The 23960-nt window shown below is 45.1% G+C and overlaps 1 protein-coding gene across 1 annotated transcript in view; it reads left to right on the top strand.

Annotated features, from left to right (window-relative positions):
* The window catches only part of LOC309559076 (serine/threonine-protein phosphatase PP1-gamma catalytic subunit A-like), a 44837-nt gene that overhangs the window by 6825 nt on the left and 14052 nt on the right, over positions 1–23960 (top strand). The window contains exon 2 of the mRNA XM_082262212.1: positions 21604–21735. Coding sequence (XP_082118338.1) covers positions 21604–21735 — 132 coding nt within the window. The remainder of the gene's footprint in view (positions 1–21603; positions 21736–23960) is intronic.

Genomic DNA, 23960 nt, shown 5'->3' with positions numbered 1-23960 from the left:
TCGGAGCGACTTGTGTCGCTCCTATTAGAACGGGTCCACAGCTTCTCTATGCCAGGCGACCTATGGCGACCTGTCAGGCGACCATGTCGCCTGACAGGTCGCCCCAGTGTGAACGGGGTCTTACAAAGGTGGGGCCTAGGAAGCTCCTTTTGGGCAGAGATCACTCTGCCTGACAGTGTTAGTATTGTGGCGGCCGGGTGCAGGAGCATACTCTGCACACTCATACTCCGCTGCAGCTCTGCAAATATAACATTGTGTAGCGGTGACCAGCAGCTGTATACAGTGTCTGGCCTATACATTTAATGCAGCCCTGAGTGTGGCCTTTTTACCCAGCATCAGAGCAGCCCGGGGGGGCGACTGCCACCCGGCCCCCCTTCCCAGTCCTCCCCTGATGACAACGTTCTAGTGCCATGGTAGTTCACTGAGAACTACAAGCTGACAGCTGCAAATGATGGGGCTTGTAGTTAATTTACTCCCACAAATCTGCTTGAATGAATGGTGCTGTGTAAACGGAGCCCCACACGGCTGCGCTGATGTCAAAAAGTGACATTGAGTATGGGGAACTTCTTCCTGTAATGCTGCCACAAGGATGGGGGGGGGGGGGGGGGAATCGGGGCTGCAGCATTGGGAACAGGTTACATGTTCCACCCCAGAACCGGGTGTAACATGTTCACAAAGCTGAACTTCTCCTTTAATGTAATATTATTCATGGAAACAAATGACTTGTCTTTCCTTTATTTGCTGCCTCTTGGTGCTGCCAATCTCCTGCAGCTACATCTGTCTACTTGCACTCATGTGACAGCCGCATGGTATTTTGCAAGGTGGGTTTCCTGATGGTGGAATGGTGGACCATGTCTGTGCAGTATGAGGTAGCACAGTCACTTGTCGTCTCCTTAAGGCCGTGTTCACACCTGGGCATTTTTCAGCTCGTAAAATCTCCAAACGCCCAACAAGCAAAATCCCATTAATTTCAATGGCCCCTGATATGAGCGTTTTGTCACCTGAAGCTCAAAGTACATAGGCTTCTTTTGTGGAAGATTACCAGTGTTTTTGTTAGATGTCAATGCCTGCCTCAAAACACTTAGGCCCCGTTCACATTGGGGCGATCCGACTTCCCCAGGCTACCACACAGGTCGCGGCGCGCTGCTTGCACCGCGACCTCGGAGCGGCCGGCACGGACTTCATAACATTGAAGTCAATGCAGGTCGCCCCAAAGAAGCTCCGGACCCTTTTTCTAAGTCGGAGCGACTTGTGTCGCTCCTATTAGAACGGGTCCATAGCTTCTGTATGGAAGGCGACCTGTCAGGCGACCAGGTCACCTGACAGGTTGCCCCAGTGTGATTGGGGGTTTTTTAAAAAACCTGAAAAAGATACTCAGGTGTGAATGGAGCCTTGACACACGCTCTTAGTGTGTAAGCTCTAACTAGCAGGGCCCTCTGATTCCTACTGTATTAAAGTGTTGTAAAGCGCTGCGTAAACTGTCGGCACTATATAAATCCTAAATCATTTGAAATTTCAGAAGTAAAATTTCGTCCACCGAACGATCTGCTGATTTTGGGATCCTTAGTATAGTACATTCGACAGAAGAGTATGGATTTTCGTACGACAAACTGGATGTGCAGGCTATAAAACATCCGATTTTTAGTATACCGCTTTTTGTGTTTTTTTTTTTTTTTTCATTACAGGTAAGCCTATAATAAGGCTTACCTGTAGGTACAATTAATATCTCCTAAACCTGCATGGTTTAGTAGATATTTGCACTGCATGCAGCTGCTGACGAGCGGCGCATGCGCTCTGAAGGTCCGGCAGACCTTCAGAGTTCCTTGCCGGGAAGTTGTGGGAGTGACGTCATCGTGGCTCCGGCCAATCACAGCGCCGGAGCCGCGGAACCCAGAAGAGACGCAAAGGGATCATGTCCGCTCCCACAGCGGTGTCCCGGGGTCTGTGTCGGGGCTTCGCTCTAAGGTAAGTGTTTCATACTGGCTCATTATGCCTTTGTCTTGCAGGGTTTTTTTTTTTTTTTTTCTTCCTTGGAGTATACTACCGCTTTAATTAGTACAGTTTTCGTCCAAAAAAAAAATCATAAGAGCAAGACTAGGCATGCTCAGAAACTTAAAGAATACATACAAAACACATGACATCACTTCTGAAGTTGAATTCTGTCGTATGGGTTTTCATATAAAAGTAACCTCTTCTTCACTTTCCATATGAGACTAGCATGCAACAAACTAAAGAGAATGTGTCTGATAATCTGATTGTGTGTGTACGAGGCTATAGAGATCCTAGTGACAATGCAGAAGAACAATTGGGAGTTGGGGACTGCGATGTCACCTGTTTAATCGGAAGTGTCTAAATTAGACCTTGGTTGCAGGATTGCTTTGGATTTAAAAAATATTACCATATGGATTGCATTTCAACATATTAGAGCGGATATGAGCTTTTAGTGATGGGTTTATATATACATTTCTTTTTTTTTTTTTCATTTCATCAAGGCTGTATAACTTCAAGTAGCCATTTATTTAGATCTTTTTACAGATGGGAGCTTTTTGGGGTATATACCTGCAGGGTGTTGGACTGATACTGTTGGGTTTTTGATTGCTAATCCTTTTACAGCTACAGAGGCACAGAAAACATGACGTGATGGCGTCATGCAGCATTTCGTTGCATTCAGTGCAAGAAACCATTGTACTCAATGTAATGTTGGCCACAGCAAGGGATAAGCTACATGGCTGATTTCTTTACTTGTAAAGCACTGCGTAAATTGGCATTGCTATATATCTATTATACATTCACATCAGTCCCTGCCCTCAAGGAGCTTTCAATTGAAGGTCCCTAACTCGCATTCATACATACAGGTACTAGGGCAAATGTAGGCCCCTTTCACACTAGTGCGACTTGTCCCGCTGTTTTGGACCACAAAATCGCATAACAAGTCGTTTTCCATTATTTTCAATGAGCCCCATTCAGTCGCGTCAAAATTGAGTCGCATAAGTGTGAAAGGGGCCTTAAACTGGATCTTAATTAATCTGCTAGCATGGCTTTAAGGCTGCATTCACATGTCAGCGTTTGGATCGCGGGCAGAACCGCCGCGGTTCCGCCCGCGATCCGGAGATTATTGCAAATTGCGGGACGCCTAGCATTGCCCGTTGATTTGCAATAGCCACCCAAACGCCGAGCGATGTTGCCGCGATTTCCGACGGCCGAATCGCGGCAACATCGCGCAAACAAAATCGCGGGACGCAATACGCTCCAAAGAAGCTCTTGTACTACTTTGGAGCATATTGCGTCCCGCGATTTTGTTTGCGCGATGTTGCCGCGATTCGGCAGGTGGAAATCGCGGCAACATCGCTCGGCGTTTGGGGGGCTATTGCAAATCAACGGGCAACGCTAGGCGTCCCGCGATCTGCAATAATCTCTGGATCGCAGGCGGAACCGCGGCGGTTCTGCTCGCGATCCAAACGATGACATGTGAATGCAGCCTAAAGTGTGGGAGGAAACCAGAGTACCTGGAGGAACTTCGCACAGGGAGAACATGTAAACTCCAGGCAGGTGATGCCATGGTTGAGATTTGAACCTGCAACCCTTGTGCTGCTATGCAGAAGTGCTAACCACTTGGCTACTATGTTGCCTCTAGTCATTTTTAACCACTTCCTGACCGGCCGCAGTACATATACTGTGGTAGGTGGGCTTCAGTGCGCAAAACGAGGTACCTGTGCGTCATTTTGTGCAATAGCCAGCAGGGGTGTGCATGCTGATTGGCCGGGGGGGGGGGGGGATGCGGCATGCAATTGCTCCCCAGAGAGACAGAATGGCAGTCTGCCTATGTAAACAAGGCAGATCCCTGTTCTGTCAGATGAACACAGGGATCTTATGTTCCTGCTATTTGGGAACATGGATCTCTGCTCATCTAGTGAGTCTACTCCCCCACACAGTAAGGAAAGCACCCCCTAGGGACATGCTTAACCCTTTGATTACCACTGGTCTCTACCCCTTCCCTGCTAGTGTCAGTACAGTAACAGTGCATATCTTTAGTACTGATTACTGCAGTAACGTCACTAGTTCCCTCAAAGTTCAGTTAGGGGTCCGACCCGTCCACTGCAATGTCGGAGTCCTGCTAAAAATTGATGCTCACTGCCAAAAAATGCCAAAAATCTATCACCTAGTTTGTAGATGCTATAACTTTTGCGCTAATCAATCAATATACAATTATTGGATTTTTATTACTAAAAATATGTAGCATAATACATGTTGGCTTAAAATGATAACCTTTTTTTGGTTTTGTTTGTTGGCTGTTTTTTTTAGCACAATGCAAGAAAATAATTTTTTTTTTTTTTTTAATGAGCATCTGGATTGAGCTACCAACAAAATCTTCTGTGCAGTTCTAGACTAATGAGGTGACGGCCAACAAGTTGTCTAATCTCTCGGTAGCAAGAGATTAAAATTGTTCATGTAATTTAGCCCTAAGCCTGTCGATGCAAAACAAACAGGGTAAGGTTGGCAGTGTTTATGCAACCTAGAGGCCCCTTCACTCCGATGCGTTTCGCTGCGCATTACTTTAATGTACAATCCTTGCTGCAGCCGTACTACAGTCATATGCACTGCAGTGTAGGTTTTCTGCCCACTGAGGCTACATTCACACCTGAGCGTAGCGTTTTTTACCGCGATTTTTGTGCAGGCTTTTTAGATTGAATAGAGACCAATGGAAAACGCCTGTAATCTGCCCAAAAAGAAGCTCATGTACTTTTTTGAGCGTTGGGCGTTTTACTCACAGCGTCAAAACGCTCAGATGTGAACAGGGGCCATTGAAATGAATAGGATTTGTCTTGTTGGGCGTTTTGAGAGCTGATCCTAGAGCAGAAAAACTCCCCAAAAACGCCTACATGTGAACGGAGTACCAAGTACAGGACTTGGTCGTGTCTGTTTTTATTTATTTTGTTTCCTTGCCAAACCATTTATTAGGAATGGTTGCGCTCTTGCCTGGGCTGGCTCTGTGATGACGGTAGACTTCAGCCTGCTGTCTACTGAAAACGCGTCGAAGTACAGAATGAACTGCACTCCTGTGACCCACAAAAGAATAACCTCTAAGGCCCCTTTCACACTATAGAGTCCGTCGGCGGGATTGATCCACCAATTTCCCCCGCTGAGCAGGCGGATGGCAGCTCTATCTCCCTGCTGTGTGCAGAGATAGAGCTGTCAGGCCCTCAGTCTTCTCTATGGAGGAATCGGATGAGAATGGACCGTCTGTCCATTCTCATCCGATCCGCCTGACGGAAGGAAAATAGGGTTTCCATCCGTCTGGATTTGACGGATCGGATGTCAGCTGACATCCGATGCCCCATAGAGATACATGGGGCATCCGTTCAGATCCGCCTGAAAAATGGACAGGTGGATCCGAACGGTCCCCCTGTGTGAAAGGGGCCTTCCAGCTGTTTTTACTGGCGAGTACCAATACTTTTGGTGAAGTGCTCAGTGGTAACGATACCTTTTGCGGTTCAGTTTGAGCTCAAACCACACTGGAAAGAATCGTATGTAATTTGAACAGGAATGAAAATCCTGCCCAAATGGCATGTGGTTCCCCACGGCTCCTGTGACCCTAGGCTGAAGTCACTATAAGTCTGGGTTCAAACAGGAGCGTTGGGGAAAGCAGCATGCAAACTGCGTTGCATTTCTGTTCAAATCCCATGCGATTCTTTGCAGTGCAGTTTGAGCCGATTTTAATTTTCTACTCGTGCAAACGCTTAGTATTGATGCAGCCCTAGTTTGTAATCTCTTAAGCCCCTTTTCTCTGCCTCTTGGGATTTGTCCAATCCTTGTCTTTTATCCTTTTATTGGCTCCTAGCTTCCTCCTCGGCACATACTTGTTCTGGTTCAAAGTCAGTACGGCTCCCTGGAATGTGAAGTGCAGAAAAACACTCATTATGTTCAGAGCCTGGCCTGTAATTTCTGCTTTGACTTCACTAATCATCATCTGCAGAGGAGGTTTCTGTATCTTGGATTTGTTTGTTGCTTTGGCCCTAATAACCCGTATAGCGGTCATCTATCACGTCTCGTCACTCATTGGTTGAGGCATTCTGATGGTCAGGTGACTGATCTGTGTGTAGTTAGAATACCTAGAGAAAGGAGAGAACAAATCTGTGCCTTCTATTTTTAGCTGACTGACAAAGGAGATATTGTCATTGTATCCTGTCCATAGGGAAGTATGTGAAGGCCTTGCTTGGTATACGTCATCATGGATGGCAATGTACAGGAGGCTTCTCAGTGGAGCAAGGCAATAATGCCCAGTAGTGGTAGGTTGTGTTCACAATTGGGTTAGTATGGGCAATGTAACATGACACTTGCATGTCGGTGCAATGCCAGCCAGAACATTTTTAGATTTGAGGACACATCTGTCAGGTCTGTGAGACCCCCCCCCCCCCCCCTGGAAATTGATGGGGGTTTTCCATCACTTCCTGTCTAAAACGGCTGTCGCTGGGCTATTTTTTTGGCTTTTTTGCAAGTATGCATGTAAAATAGAGACAAAATATTATTTCTCATTTAACCACTTTAAGACCGGAAGTATTTTCCCCCTTAATGACCAGGCCCTATTTTGCGATTCGGCACTGCGTTACTTTAACGGATAATTGCGCAGTCGTGCGACGCTGTACCCAAATTAAATTGACGTTTTTTTCATTTCCTTCCCCTTCCCCCCCCAGAAATAGAGCTTTCTTTTGGTGTTCACCTGGGTGTAAAAAAAAAAAAAAAAAAAAAAGCGACAATTATGAAAAACCAAAAAACATTTCTCACATTCTGCTATATAACATTCCCAAAAAAAAAGTTGAAAATTTAAAATTTAACATTTTTAAGTGCCGGTTCACACTAGGGCGACCTGTGGGGCGACCTGGTCCCCTCACAGGTCGCCTCCCATAGGGAAGCTGTGGACCCGTTCTAATAGGAGCGACACAAGTCGCTCCGACCTAGAAAAAGGGTCCGGAGCTTCTTTGGGGCGACCCGGAGGCGACCGCCATAGACTTCAATGTTATGAAGTCCGTGGCGGCTGCTCCGAGGTAGCGGCGCGTTGCTCGCACCGTGACCTTGGAGGTCGCGGTGCGAGGTAGCGGCGCTGCGATGTGAACCGGCGCTTATGCCAATTTTTTTTTTTTTTTTTTTTTTCTGCTACATATTTTGGTAAAAAAATCCCATTAGTGGTGACAAAGCCATGGACTAATAATCATCTAGATCAGGGCTTCCAACTTTTTTGGGCTGAGACCTAATTCAGTTATTTTTCAGGACCCACTAGCTTGTAATTTAATATTCTAAAGTGCTACAGAATTTATTGGCGCTATATACCGTAAATGCTAATGCGTATTTTAAAGGGAGGGAGATGTTAAAAATATCAATTTACTATTTTTCAATTTATTGCCCACATTTGCCAGATGTTCTAAGTGAGGGGTCTGAAACCTGTGGCATATAAGTGGAGTTGTAAGCGATCAGCACCCTCATAGACAGTATAAGGCAGGCAGAGGACAGAAATCAACCACCCCAGGACAGTGATCAGCAGGCTATATGGCACTCACCCTCCTTCCTCTCCCAGCAGTCCACAGTGAAGGTGAAGCCCCGGTTTGCCCCTTCCAGGGCCCAGCACACCTCACCCAGAGTCTCCTTGAAGGGGAGCTCTATGCTGGTCTTGGTGTCCTGGCTCTTCTCCTTCAGATCCTCTACTGGGGGTCACAGAAGCTGCCATGAACTCCTGACACCGCCGGGCCACCTGGTTCCCCCTGTGACACCAAGGCTGCCGTCTTTGCCCGCTATAGGTGAGAGAATTCTGCTGCCAGTCTAGCCACCACCGCTGCCGCCAGCAGGACCGAGGAGCTGGCTCTGCACCCCATGAACATATCCTACATAACAGCCCACATACATGATCACTGATGTAAGCATTCTCCTCGCGGGAAATGCAGACCAGCCTCCGTAAACTGCGTTGGCGGGGTCCTGAATCCATCGCGATTTGACTGCTCGGGCTCTCTGTAATTTGCGCGGGCTCGCACAGGGCTGCTTGGTGATTTCCAGCTCAGCGCGACCCACTCAAACGCAGCTCGTGACCCACTGTTTGGGGACTCCTGATCTAGAGCAGAGGTCTTCCAACTATGGCCCTTCAGTTGTTCAGGAACTACAATTCCCTTCATGTCTGTGAATGTCAGAGTTCTACAATGGCTCATGGGATGTGTAGTTCCACAACAGCTGGAGGGCCGAAGTTTGAGGATCCCTTATCTAGACTTTTCCTCCAATGAATACGTACTTCATATTGCATTTTTTCTGTCTGTGTTCTGTGCAGAGGAAGGCAATGCAATAACCTCCCTAGTGGAGTTTTAATGGGGAAAAAAAACTAGACCTAGAGCCTTGGTCTTCTCAACTGTATCCAAAGCAAACATAATTTTGGCTTGAGATCCATTTTTAAAAGCTTAGGTTAAGTGTTGGCTGACCTCAATGGAGAACTGATGGAGTGTAACGCTGCTCCAGGCGTGTGATAAATTTAAAGCTGAAGTTTTAATCTGCTTATATTTTTGTCTTCTGTTTTCGTGACATACCTTATTTTAGACCCAGAGATGGTAATCGCTGGGGTGGATTTACTAAAACTGGAGAGAGCATAATCTGGGGCAGCTCTGCATAGAAACCAATCAGCTTCCAGGTTTTATTGTCAAGGCTTTTTATCTTCATGCAAAGAATGCATTAAGAAAAATAAAAACCCACCTTCCTGACTTTACAAGTCCTATAAGCTTTGTGTGTAGCACCCCCTAATACTTGTGCCCCCTTCTCTTCCAGCGGTGTCCACGAGTACCTTGGCCATCCTGGGACTCTTTCCTGATTGGCTGAGATACAGCCGTGGTAATATTGGTTCACTGACTTTGACAGTGGCGGGAGCCAATCAGGAGAGGGGGTGGGGCTTAACAGCAGCTCAGTGTCTGAATGAACAAACAGAGCTGCAGCTTTGCTCGGGTGCTCCCATAGCAAGCTGCTTGCTGTTGGGGGCACTCGAAAGGGAGGGACCCTGAGAAGAGGAGGATCTGGGCTGCTCTGTGCAAAACCAGCTGCACAGAGGTAAGTATAAGGCTCCTTTCACACTATCCGTCTGTCGGACAGATTCCGTTTTTCTCAGCGGGGGATCGAGCCTCCGATTCCCCCGCTGAGCAGGAGGAGGACAGCTGTGTCTCCGCTGTGTGTGGAGACACAGCTGTCAGTTCCCCATGCATCTCTATGGGGGAAATCGGATGGGAACGGACCGTTGGACAGGCGGATCTGAATGGTCCGCCTGTGTGAAAGAAGCCTTACATTGTATGTATGTAATTTTTTTTTTAAAACCTTCTCAATCACTTTAATTGAACAAGCTGAAGTTAGAAGCTGATTGGCTACCATGTACAGCTGCTCCAGATTTTGCGCCCACCAGTTTTAGTAAATCAACCCCACTTTGTCCCTGTGCTTCCCTATCCAATGCAGGCAGATCATGACTGGTGGGAGGGGCTGGCAGTACATACGGTACGTAGTTTTCTGAAAACCTCACCATCCTTCCTCAGTACTTCTCTCAAGAGCCCTCAGCCCTGATTAGAGCAGTAGTTTAGCTTCTGGGGGAAATTATCAAATGTTAATGCCTTGATTGGTGGATGTCGGGGGGAATTGTACGGATTGCACAGAGGCCGTCTGGGTGATGTTGACCCTCCAGGATTGTACCATTGGCTTCTATGGGGGCAGCCGAGCTGCAGCTCTGTCTCTATTCAGATGCTGAGCCATAGCCCGGCCAAGCCCCCTCTCTCTCTCCTCATTGGCTGACTGAATTTAACAGCGGAAGCCAATGGTGCTGCACTGCCGTCGCAGCCAGTGAGGGGAGTCTCTGACATCTGAGACACTCCTGCAATATCACTGGATAGCGATGGGCACAGAGAAGGATTAGGGGGCTGCTGCACACAGAAGGCGTTTTCTATCTTAAGGCATTGAATGCATTCAGACTTTACAACCCCCTTTAAAGAGAACTAGCAATAACTTGTGTTTATATAATATGGATACATGACCTTACTTCAAAAGGTTTACCATTTTTCTTTTTCTCTTATTTCCCCCCTCTTGATTTAGCATTCCATAGTTTCCCTGAAGCCAACTCCTTTTGCCTATGTGGTTTTATTTTTTTTTTTTTTATTTAAATTTTTTTTTAAGTGATCTTTTAATCGTGTTAATTTTTTTGTAGAAAAAAAAAACAAAGACAAAAAATGATAGAGGAGAGTACTTCGGTGTCTGTCTTTTCTTCCTCCTGCCTGGAAACTAGCCAGTGTGTCCACGCACACTATGGTGTGTGTTTGTTTTTTTTTTTTTTTTTTTTTTAGGCATATGAGCTTACAGGCAGGAATCCCCCCTGCCCCCCCCCCCCCCCCCCCACCAAACGCATAGTTTTTTTTTTTTTTGCCCAAGCACCCAAAAATAAATAAAAAATGCGCCATGGGAAAAATGAGGGGAGAGTTTGGGGGGGGGGGGGGGGAGCTTATGCTCACAAAAGCTCAATAAAAAAGCACAATCTTCAAGCTTTTAGGTAGAGAAATAAAAGCTCAAATGCCTGTAAAAGCAGCCTCTGCAGTGTGCATGAGTTTTTATTGCAAAGGCCTGTACACCAATAAGAAAATCGGAAGTAAAATTTGGTCTAACGAACAATCTGCTGATTTTTGTACGGTGCTTTCGGCAGCCAATGTGCCGAAATCAATGTGCTATACAATTATCGTACATGAGCACAACGTCTGACTTTCGTTTAATCGTCTGGAAAAAAATTGTAAGCACAAGACTACACATGCTTGGAATGAAAACGCCTACAAAACAATTCAACACATGACATCACCTTTAAGTTGAATTTTTGTATGAAAGTAACTTCTACACTTTCGATATAAGACTAGCATGCAACAAAAAAACTGACGAAAATTTGTCCAATAATCTGATCGTGTGTACAAGGCTTTAAGGCTCCTATACACTATATGTATATGTGTGTGTGTATATATATGCTAATATTTTTGTACAAAGAATTTTCATACAGTGTACAGAATTTTTGTGCGGAAATTCTTGAAGGGAAAAATTAAAAATTTTCCTCGTATGGGGAAAAGGAACAATTTTAGTTTTTGTGTATGGTTTTCATAAGATTTCTGTACAAGAAAAATCGGAAAAGAGTGCGCATGATCAGAAAAAATAAACAAAAAAAGCAAAATGTGTAGAAGTGCTGCACATGTACTAATATGAAGAGATAAATTGGTGATACTGTTACCAAAATATAAATATGAAACCAATAAAAATGTGTAAAATACTCGTGTTTGTGTGCTAAAGTGTATTGATATATAATCCACTGCTCATTTATCTTTTTGAAAAAAAAAAAAATACCCAAATGAATATAAAATTATGACATTTTAGAAATATACTGCATAACAGATCACTAGATCAACATCATAAATACAGTAGTGCACAAATATCAAAATAAAAAGGCAAAGAGGTTCCAGAAATATGAGTCGGTGATGATGGTGAACTCCAATCACCAGTGTTCTATTAACACTTTGCTAGATGAATCGATGAACCGTGTTAATAGAACACTGGTGATTGGTGTTCACCATCATCACTGACTCATATTTTTGGAACTTCTTTGCCTTTTATTTTGATATTTGTGCACTACTGTATTTGATATGGTGAATCTGTATATTTCTAAAACGTCATTTTTTTTATGTTCATTTGAGTATTTATTTTGTATTTTATTTAAAGATAATTGAACGGTTCATTATATCAATACAATTTGGCACAGAAACACGGGTATTTTACACATATTTTTATTGGTTTCACGTTTATATTTCTTCATAGTAGTACTTGTATGCGCAGCACTTCGACACATATTTGGCATTTCAGTTACCTAAAAAGGAAGTAATCAGTGCAAGCAGCATAAATGCATAGTTGCTCATGGGATCATACAAATAAACTCTGAGAATTTTCCTACAAATTTTCGTTCATCGAATCCAATTTGCTATGAAACAAGGAAAATTGTTTACCTGATTTTCTTATAGTGTATACCCCACTTTGGGCCTCTGCAAGATTCTTAAGATTCAGCCTAATCATGCCCAGCCCCTTCATGTCTCTGAACACACTGGGGTTGATTTACTAAAACTGGTGCAGCTCTGTAAAGAAACCAAATCCAGATTTTAGAGCCGGTGTTCTAAAATTTCATCAGACCCATGAAAATTCCGGACCCTCGTCACTTCTGGTGACGCTACGTCATAACCCAGCTGATGCGAGCCCCGGTGCGCATGCGCACAAGGTATTTTCAAGGTCCGATAAAATTCTAAGACTTACAGCTGACTGAGAGGAGGAGGGGCTGAAGTGGGACGCACACACCACCGCGGGAAAATGTTACAACACCGCCACGTCATCGAGCAAGGAACATGTTGCAGAGCTGACTTAGAGGAGGCGGGAAGGAAGTGAATACTCATACTAAATAGTAATGAAAAAAAATAAGAAATACTAAACATTTTTTATCATTACTATTTAGTATGAGTATTCACTTCCTTCCCGCCTAGAAGTCCGCTCTGCAACATGTTCCTTGCTCGATGACGTGGCGGTGTTGTAACATTTTTCCGTGGCGGTGTATGCATCCCACTTCAGCCCCTCCTCCTCTCAGTCAGCGGTTTGTAAGTCTTAAAATTTCATCCGACCTTCAAAATGCCTTGTGCGCATGCGCACTGGGGCTCGCAGCAGCTGGTGGTGACGGGAGCGTCCCCGGAAGTGACGAGGGTCCAGAATTTTCACCGGTCCGACTACATTTTAGAACACTGGTTCACACTACTCTAAGTAGCTCCCAATGCTGTGCAATGGAACTGTTCTAATCGGAGCGACTCAAGTCGCTCTAACTTAGAAAAAGGTTCCTGCACTATTTTTTGGCGAAGTCGGAGCAACTTGCATTGACTTCTGTTATGAGAAGTCGTTTGCAAGGCGTGAGGAAGTACTGTTAGTGTGAACCGGCTCTTAGGCCCCTTTCACACTGGCGGACTGTTCTGATCCGCCTGTCCGTTTTTTGGTGGATCTGAACGGTCCCTCCATGCATCCCTATGGGGCATCGTATGTCAGTGGAGACATGTCCGCTGACATCCGACCCGTCAAATCTGGACGGATGGAAACCCTATTTTCCATCTATCCAGTGGATCAGATGAGAACTGACCGGTCCGTTCCCATTCGATTTCCCCCATAGAGATGTATGGGGCTCTGACAGCTGTCTCCGCACACAGCACGGAGAACTGTCATCCTGCTGCTCAGCGGGGGATCGGCGGATCGATTCTTCTGCTGAGAAAAACGGACTCCGTCCGATGGACGAAGTGTGTGAAAGGACCCTTAAGCCTCGTACACACGATTATCGGCCGACCGATCGTCTGACTTTTGTCCAAGTTGTGTTGGTTGGAATGTGCCTAGACTACACACAAATTTTCTCAGCCAACAAAATTCTACCTCCAGAAGTGATGTCATGTGTTGGCTTGTTTTCTTTGTGTTTTCTTCTCTGAGCATGCCCAGTCTTGCTCATCAGATTTTTCCCTGTCTAAATATATACTGACTGCACGAAAATCGGCCGTTGTGTTGACGGCCAACAAATTTTATAGCCTGCACACCAGAATTTTTTCGGCCGAAAAGTCGGAGTCGGTTGTCGGAAGCATCATACTAACAAGCCGAAAATCGGTTGTCGGACAAATTCCCTGCCAATTTTCGACGCATGTGTACGAGGCTTTATTGTCAAAACTTAATTGGTTAAGCTAAAGTTAGAACCTGATTGGTTATCTTGCACAGCTGCACCAGATTTAGTAAATCTACCCCCAATGTTTGTGTATATTGGTGTCAGTGACCTCTTCCGGTTTGGAAACCTTGTACTCATTCACACACTTGCATGTGGTATTGTTAAAACGTCCCATGAAATAAAAATAAGCTAAAATAGGAAGACTTGTATCATATTAGAGATTCCACTGTATTATGTAAAATATTTGATACAAAGTTGACTTGGTGTCTAATATTATTCCAGGTCCTCATGGTGGTTAATTGGATGGCTTCTGGGAATATTGTCTGAATCCGTTCAGAGTAACCTAAATGTACATAATGACCTTCACCTTCTATAGTAAGGCTGTGCGCTCCATTACATCAGCCGATGTTCTCCCATTAGCTGCACCTTCTGGATGATTCCCATCAGACTCCTGATAAATCTCCACACCTTCTACACTCTTGTAAATCTCTGATGTCACTGATCTGCCCATTAGTGTGTTTGCTCTGATCTCTGCCTGCCTGTTGGTGTTTGCAGTTGCCTGGGTTGTCAGGCTGGTGTGCCTGCGGTTATACTGGTTTGTTTGCTTTCTCTGGTCACAGCCATGTGCTCAGGGTGCACCTGTATTGTTCCTTCCCTGACACTCAGGAATAATGGGCTTGTGAAGGGAGGGGTCCTGATTTCACAGCCCCCCCCTCTTTTTTTCTAATGTTTTTGTGTTTACTTGCTGTACAAAGCCCTCCGGCATTGCTCTTTATTGCCTTGCTAAAATAAAAATGCAGGGCAAAAACAGCTTGGGTTGTTTTTTGGGGTGTTTCCATGTCTCAAGCATGGTTTAGCTCTTCCAATAATAATGGGGGGGGGGGGTGTTGAGACAGTGTGTGAGTATCTTGTATGTAAGACGGGGCATGACACATTTTTGCTTTGAATCTGGGAGCCAGCTAAAAAAGTTAGTTTGTTGTTCTGTGGGGTCCTCTAGGATAGGTAATGTCCCCTGACCCCCCTCAGAACGTTCCAGAAATTCCCAGGACACCTATTTAACCACTTAAGCCCCGGAGGATTTGGCTGCTAAACGACCAGAGGGTATTTTGCGATTCGGCACTGCGTGACTTTAACGGACAATTGCGCGGTCGTGCGATGCTGTACCTAAACGAATTTGGCGTCCTTTTTTTCCCACAAACAGAGCTTTCTTTTGGCGGTATTTGATCACCTGTGCGATTTTTTGATCACGCGCTATAAACAACAAAAGAGCGTAAATTTTGCAAAAATAGCAATATTTTTCCCTTTTTTTTTTATATGAAATTCCCCCCAAAAAAAAGTAAAAATCAAAATTTTTTAATTTCGGCCAATTTGTTTTATGCTACCTATGTTTGGTAAAAAAAATCGCAAAAAGCGTATTTTGATTGGTTTGCGCAAAAGTTATTGCGTTTACTAACAAAGGGAAAGATTTTTGTCATTTTTGTTGTTTTTTTTTTTTTAACGCGTAATGGCGGCGATCTGCGATTTTTTTTTTTGCGGTACTGCGACATTGCGGTGGAAAGATCGGACCCTTGACTGACATTTTTGACACTTTTGGGGTTACCAGTGACACTTCTACAGTAATCAGTGCTATATATATGCACTGTTACTGTAAAAATACACTGGTAGTGAAGGGGTTAACTTTATTTGAGAGGGAGGGGCTGTGTGTGTCCCTAGGGGCGTGATTCTAACTGTGATTGGCTGTGGCTTCAACTGTATGCAGAGTGATCAATGGATCTACATAGTAGATCCATGTGATCATCTCTCATACAGAGAGGAGAATGACAGGCAGCTTGTTTACACAAGCTGCCTGACTTTCTCCCTCTCCCCCGCCGATCGCAGAGTGGCCGGCGGCGATCGGGTCCGCTGGTCACACACGCGGGGGGGTCCGTGACCACGCGGGAGCGGGAGCGCGCCTCCGGCGGCGCGCGCTCGCTCCCTAAACCCTCACAGGCGAGCGACGTAGACCTACGTCACTTTGCCTGTGAGGGGCTGACCGCCGCCGTAGATAGTCGTGCGGCGGTCGGCAAGTGGTTAAAGAGGTTGTAAACCCCATACAACTTTTTTTTTTTTTTTTTTTGCAACCTGTAAGAAACACATAATGAGCTAATATGCATCACATTATGCAATACTTGCCTTAGAGCGAGCCCCGCCCGCTTACCTGTATGACGGGCGACATGTCCAGTCGCCAGTCTTCCGGGATCGCGGCATCCGGCCATCTGATTGGCTGGAGCCGCGGTGACGTCACTCCCGCGCACGGGGGCTGACAGTCGCGGCACGAGGCTCTGAAGGAATGGCACCAGCGGCCGTTCCTTCAGAGCACATGCGCCAGTGACGTCACTGGCTGCATGTAAGGCAAATATCTCCTAAACGGTACATGTTTCGGAGATATTTACAGTACCTATAGGTAAGCCTTATCATAGGATCACCTATAGGTAAAAGTGTCAGGAGGGTTTACTTCCTCTTTAAGCATGATACTTGAGGGACAGGATCTTTTAAAGGGCACCCACTGATTTTTGCCTGGGGTTTTTTTTTTTTTTTTTTTTTTTTTAAATGAACCAGCTGATGTTGCCCGCCATTCGACCCGTGTTTACTCCTTGATATTAAAGGAACACTCCAACCACCATCACCACTTGAGTGATTTGAAGTGGTCATGGTGAGGAGTCAGAAACACTGCACATGCTGGGATGTTGACAATTATTTGCTGGGGGATAGTTGCACCTCCTAGTACATGTGACTTGCTGCTGGCGGAGAGTGCGAGGCACTGCGCTGGAGGAAGCATGCAGAGCCGATGCTTCCTGTATCTCTCCTCTCGCAGGCGGAGTACATTTGAAATTATTCCGCCTGTGACGGGACAGAGCTGGAGCTACTGGAGCTACATGGGAAGCATCTGGTCAGTTTTGTCACAGCTGACAGACAGCCGGGACATCGCGCGGCACTTACGGATGTTTTGGAGCTGCAGCCCGCATGCAGGAGACTCCCTCACCTCGCAGGAGACTTAGGATGTCTGGCGACAAGACACCTGCCGCAGTGTAACCCAGGCGCCAGGCCGCTAATTCTAGTCGCCAATGCGACCTTAAGTTGCACCTGGGGTATGTCGAGCCCTGGCTAATGCCATAAAGCGGTTTAACAGACAGGTTGCACTCAGAACAGGCCTCGTCATGGTCGACCAAAGATGAGTGCATGTGCTCAGCGTCGTATTCAGAGGTTGTCTTTGGGAAATAGATGGTATAAGTGCTGCCAGCGTTGCTGCAGAGGTTGGGGGGGTCAGCCTGTCAGTGCTCAGACCATACGCCGCATCAAATTGGTCTGCATGGCTGTTGTCCAGAAGGAAGCCTCTTCTAAAGATGATGCACAAAGCCTCAAACAGTTTGCTGAAGGCAAGCAGACGAAGGACATAGATTACTGGAACTCAGCTTTAAGTCGCTTAGCCTTGTTTCCACATCGTATGCACTAAAACATAGGTCTACCATTATTGACTCTAATATTGCTTAACCACCCCCAGACCGCCCACCCACCAGTTTTATGTTGGTACTTTGACGTTAAATACTGGTGTAATGGCGGCAGGTAGCTGCCAAACCCCAGTATTCTCTTATAGGGCAGGCGGTCCTCTTTCACATAAGTACGCAGAAGCATACGCAAGTCGCGCCCACATATGTAAAGTGTTTAAACCACACGTGGGGTTTCTCCGTGATCATTGGAGTGTGAGCAGTAAGTCTAGCCCTAGACCTCAGTTACTAAACTGGTAACCTGTAGAAATTTTTTTAAAGTCTCGCCTATGGAGGTTTTTAGGTACCATTGTGTGTCGCCATTCCACAAACGGGCACGCTTTTGAAGCATGACATGTTGGGTATCTATTTACTCGGCGTAACATTCTTTCACATTTTATAGAGAAAAATTGGGATAACTTTACAGTGGGGGTTTTTTTTTTTTTTTTTTTATTCTCCCATTAATTGCGTTTGTAGGACCGCTGCGCAAACAGTGCAACATAGTATTGCAACGATCTCCATTTTTATTCTCTAGGGCAGTGGTCCTCAACTCCGTTCCTCACTAACAGGCCAGATTTTAAGTATTACCTTGGGGATATGCAAACTAGAGTACTGCAATCACTGAGCAGCAAATGAGATCACCTGGGATGTATTTCAGTGATCTTGCAAACCTGGCCTGTTAGTGGGCCCTGTAGGCCAGGGTTGAGGACCACTGCTTCTAGGGTCTCTGCTAAAAAAAAGTTTGTGTGTTTGGGGAATCTAAGTAATTTTTCTAGCAAAAAATACTGATTTTTTAACTTGTACACAAGTGTCAAATAGGCCTGGTCCTTAAGTGGTTAACAGACCTGCTTTTTATAAATGTTGTTGGATTACTGAATTGTTGATCAGCCAGATTATATTCTCGGTGTTCCATGATGGGATCAGATACTGCACAAGGAAGGAGGAAATGGCTTCAGCAGGTTAGATCAACAATAACATCCCGGAGAATGGAATAAAGGCTCTTGTTGCCATAGTTCTGGGTTTGTGAGAGGTCTGCCTGCAGTGATTGTTTTCCATTATGAGGCCTTTATCTGTTAAAGCGGAGTTCCACCCGAAATTTATACTTACCTCCATCTTCTCGCTCCCGGTCACCTGAAAAACAAATGGATAATCGCAATTTTTTTTTTTTTTTTTCACTTACCTTTTAGAGAAAATATACTCACCTTACTTCCTTCTTCCTCCCCTCGGCGGCCACGGCGATTCGTCACTTCCTGGCTTTTGCAATGATTCCTGGGAGCTGAACGTCATCGCTCCCAGGAATCATTGCGCCTGCACCGGCCCCGACGTCAGTTCCGCGGCGCGCGCGTCATTCCCTTCTAAACAGCTTCTGGGCATGCCCAGAAGCTGTGGAGGGATGACGCGCGCGACCCGGAAGTGACGTCGGGGCCGGTGCAGTGCATCGTGGGACCGAAGAAGGAGGAAGAGGACCGAAGAGGACGCGGAAGAGGATCGCGCTGGCTTCAAGCTGCCCACACCCGAGATGGCAGCGCTGGAGAAGACAATTTCAAGGTAAGTATTTCTCCTGAAAGGTAAGTGCAACCCGGGACAGATCAGAGGCTAGCCATTGTGGAATGTGCTAGCCCTGACTGTCCCGGGGGTATTTTTATTAAAAAATGTACAACTAGGGTGGAACTCCGCTTTAAAGTGGACTTGCATGGAGGGTGAAATACAATAATGGTATAACTTAAATTACAAATAGTGTGTGTGTATAAAATATATATATATATATATATATATATATATATATATATATATATATATATATATATATAATTTCAGCCATTATCTAGCCAATCCACATGTACATTTGTTCTGTGTCAATTGGGTGAAAACTAATGTTCTTAGTCTCTTTCCCTTCTGAACAAAGGTTATTTGACAGTAGTAAAGTTCAGCAATATAGCCTCTAGATGGCGCTGAGGAGTCAAAGCCTATGCCTTGTAACCATTGCATAGAATGCTAGTCGAGTTGGCAAAGGTTGCCAATGGGTCCATGCATCTTCAGATTTCTGTTCAATAGAATTCTTAATGTATCTCCTTGTTTACAAGGCACGTGAATTTCTTGTGCTCTTTAGCACCATCAAATGACAGTAAGGAAGTATTTTACTGCAGCTCATCATAATCGCCTTTTGTTCAGACGAGGAAATAACCTTCACCTCCAAAATTGTTTAGGCTATTTGTTATAAAGGGGAAATGTTCGTTTCGGATAAGGCTGAGGTAATGAGAATCCCTGTCGGTAATTTTTGCCGTCTGGCCGTTTATTAGGGAGTTTTAACCTTTCCCGATGGCCGTTGTCACTGGGACTAAAAGTTGGGAAATCCAAAAGCTGATTAGTCATCAGAACGGGAATAGAAATTTAAATATTCCAGTAGTAATGTTTGTCTTGGTGACAACTAGGGATGCACCGAAATGAAAATTCTGGGCCGAAACCGAAAATGCAGGATGCCCTTGGCCGAAAACCGAAAATGACTTTTCCCCCCCAAATTTTAAAATGGATAGAGGGGTATACACCAAAAACAGGCAGCGACGTACACCTGTCGCTGCCACCCTGCCACAGTAGATGTACTGTGACGGGTTGGCAAGAGGTTAATTTAATTACCAATGGTATTTTATGCAGCATGAGGGGGTTAATGTATTGTCACTGATGAATTAGTGACCGACCAGTGGCAGTTAATTAACCCCTTTGTGCTGCATTAGTGCAACCAGTATCAGTGTTAATTAACACTGGTTGCACTGATACTGGTTGCACTAATGCAGCACAAAGGGGTTAATTAACTGCCACTGGTTGGTCACTAATGCATCAGTGACCAGCAGTGGCAATACATTAACCCCCTCATGCTGCATACTACTAATACCATTGGTAAGCTGCCTCAGCTCCCCCCCCCCCCCCCCCCCCCCGCCTCAGCGTCCCTCCCCCATCCCAAGGATGCAATCTCCTTATTGGCATTCTGCTCCTCCGGTGTCCTTCATTCAAAAGACGTGCCTCAGGCCGGCGGCCCGCCTCCCTGTGATGTCACTACTACTACGATGTGTATGAATGAGCTGACACACCGGGCGGGCGAGCGGCCGCCAATAGCTGTAAGTATGTCAGACTTCACTTCCCTGTCAGAGGAGATACCCGCGTGACAGGGAAGTGAAGCGCTCATAGTTACAGCTATTAGCGGCCGCTCTCCCGCCCGGTGTGTCGGCTCATTCGTGCACATCGTAGTAGTAGTGACATCACAGGGAGGCGGCCGGCCAGAGGCGTGACTTTTCAAACCTGCGCTGCGCCCTCCTCCTTCCTCACGGCGGCCATGAATTTCGTCATTTTTAACCCATTTTCGGCCGCAATGGGATAGGCCCATTTTCGGCCGAAAATTTCGGTGCATCCCTAGTAACAACTAAAGGGGCATTTCCATCAATTTGGAGCAATTTATGGTCCTTCCCTTTTGTGTCAACAAGGCAAAACTGAAGAGAATGGGACACCACAAAACCCTTTACCTATTCCCATTATACAGACTGGGAAGGGAGGGCAGTTGGTTTTTAATTCTGTAGAGCAAATTCCCAAATGTCAGTGGGAGTAAAAAAAAATGTAGCACCCCAGATCAATGGGGAGTGGAATAGATCCCCTATCATTGGTGTCAGTGGTCGGCTTGGTGGGCCCCATCATTGGTGTCAGTGGTCAACATAGTTGGGGGGGGGGGGGGCATTGTTGGTGTCGGTGGTCAGCCTGGTGGGGCCAGATAAAGGCAAGCGAAGGGCTGAGGTTTGGAGATTACTGCTATAGAGGAAGGGAAATGTAAACCATGAATTGCATTGTCCTGACCCTTCCTTTCAGGTTTATTGACTTGGCATGTTTTGGTGTTGATATGAAATGCTAACCCAGACTTCTGCTCAGTTACCGTCCTCCTCACCCTATGTACATAGGTCTGTGTCTGGAGTCTATGGTAACTGAACTATGAACATAGAGAATCTCCTCCTAGAGGAATCTTAATTCTGTCCGCTCCTGAATGGACACTATGTGTTGCATCTCCCCAAGATAGTTTCTATCTATTTCATTTGTATGTGGGATCTCATTCGTAAACCAATCGCCCATTGTATGTTCCCAGTGAGGTTTCCCCCGTGACTTCATGGTGGCATTCATATACTTGACAAGCTGGCAGGAATGAGGTTGTATTGGGGAAAATATCTACCATTGTAGTCACAAGTTTATCCCCGACACTTTAGGATTTTGAAGTAGGGATCTATGGTATTGAAATACGTTGTACATGGATATTGATTTACTCTGTACCAATTCTGTCTCTTCCAGTAAAAGGATGTCGTCCAGGGAAGAACGTTCAGCTGTCGGAGAATGAGATCAGAGGGTTGTGTCTGAAGTCTCGTGAGATCTTCCTGAGTCAGCCCATCCTCCTGGAGCTGGAGGCCCCACTGAAGATCTGTGGTGAGTGTAAGAGGCTGAGTGAGTGCTGGTGCCTGTGTCTTGTGCAACTGAATGCATTGCTCTTACTAGGTAAATCTCTTCTCTTCCATTGGTGACTGGGCTGGATTGGGTGCTGTGTGGAAATGGGAGATTGTTGTATGGGACTCACACTCCCTCTTCCTCTTTCGCACTATCTTAACGTGGATGGGTTTAAGACCGATATATATATATATATATATATATATATATATATATATATATATATATATATATAATAATAATTTACGATTTAATCGTGCAGCTCTAGTCCCCATGAAGGAGGGGAAGGTGCATCCAATACTGAACCTCAAGGAGCTAAAGTGCTGTGTGCAGGTTAAAAGTTCTGAATGGAGTCCATTCGCCCGGTGGTTGACGTCCTTGCATCAGGAGGACTTTCTCACCTCCATCGACATCAAGGATGCCCACCTTCATATCCCAATGTGTCGCTTCCTCCTGCTTTGCTGTGGGTGAGCAGCATTATCACTTTGTGGCGTTACCCTTTTGGACTCACCTCTGGTCTTCACAAATTTGGCCCCCGGTTCTGGCATTACTGCGTCAGTGGGGGATCGTGGTACTGGGGTACCTGGACGATCTGCTCTTACGAACAGAGTCTTCGACTGTCTTGTTGAACATCTTGGAGATTACTCTGCAAACGCTAAGGGAGTTCGGTTGGATTCTGAATCTTCAGAAGTCTGCTCTGGTTCCGTCCGCAAGCCTGGACTACCTGGGCCGGACTCTGGATAGTTTTCTTCCTCTGGAGAAACTTCCAAAAGTTGCAGGAGGCAACTCGGCTTCTGTTATCCAGGAGATGCATGCGGATGCTGGGCCTGATGTCTACCTTCTAGGTGGTTCCATTTGCACAGTTCCACACGAGATCTCTGCAAATAAACTGACAAAGGAAAAATAACTCACTGCTCAAGGTGGTGTAAATGCCTGATACACACCGGTGCTCTCCTCCATGTATATTCAATGAAAGAAAAGGGAATCGGTAGGACTCCAGATGAGGTAAAAAATCCAGGCTTATTGACTGGACATCCCAACGTAACCATATTGACAAGGTAGACGCGTTTCGCACATTACACTGTGTGCTTAATCTTTAAGCACACAGTGTAGTGTGCGAAACGCGTCTACCTTGTCAATATGGTTACGTTGGGATGTCCAGTCAATAAGCCTGGATTTTTGACCTCATCTGGAGTGCTGCCAATTCCTTTTTCTTTCAAAAAAAACTGACAGGTTAATAACTCTCCACTCTAAAGTAAAACTAAAAAATAAAAAAACTTTTAGTTTTTGTATAAAGTGATTGTAAACTATCGCCTTGTAAAACACACCCATTCAGTTTAACCTAGAAATGAAAGGCAGATTTTAAAAACTAAATGCTTGTGATCACATGCTCTGCTCTCATTGGGGGAGAAGAAGCAGCAGTACACTGAGCTTCTCAGTGAATGGCTGTGCAGCAGGGTTGTCTGGACAAGTCTGATAATTGGAGGAGAGCACACTGGAGAACTGACCATGGTGTGTTCTCGTACTTGGTGTGGTCAGTTTTTAATAGTACTATAAAGAGGGACTGGTAAGCATACCAGTGATTACACACAAAGGAAGCAAAGAACAGGATACTTTCTCATACTAGTACATAGAACAGGCACATATTATATATGAAATGTTGGGGTAACAAACCTGTTAAGGTATAAAAATCAGAAAGGTCCACTTAACCCATATAAATTGTATATGTGACCTTTATTTTTTTTTTTTTTTTTCTCGTATACTTTAAGTGCTGCTGTTGTTTTTTCTCTTGATACACTAATAGAATGTTAATATATCTTTGTATATAATTCGCCACGTGTGGTTTTTTTTTTTTTTTTTCACATGTTTTGGACTCAAAACTAATTTTTTCCAGTGATATTACTATGTTACCCATGATGCACACCGTTACTTTATATAATTTTCACAGATATATAGGGGGGATTTTTTTTTTTTCATTTCCTTCCTCCTTTCTTTCCTATGTATTTTCCATCTCCCCCCCCCCCCTTTTTTTTTTTTTTTTTTTTTTTTTTTTTTTTTTTTCCTTGATGTACAAATAGTGTTAATATATTTTTGTATATAATCAGCCACGTATTTTTTCTGCTTGAGTCAGTGTGTTCACTTCACAATGATTGCTGGGGGGTTTATTTTTATATATTGAATTGAAAGAGGAATTTTCCTACCTTAAA

Source organism: Pelophylax lessonae, assembly GCF_965119305.1.
Source record: "Pelophylax lessonae genome assembly, chromosome: 6".
Lineage (NCBI taxonomy): Eukaryota > Metazoa > Chordata > Amphibia > Anura > Ranidae > Pelophylax > Pelophylax lessonae.
The sequence above is the reverse complement of the archived record's forward strand: the minus strand, read 5'-3'. Positions and strand labels throughout refer to the sequence as shown.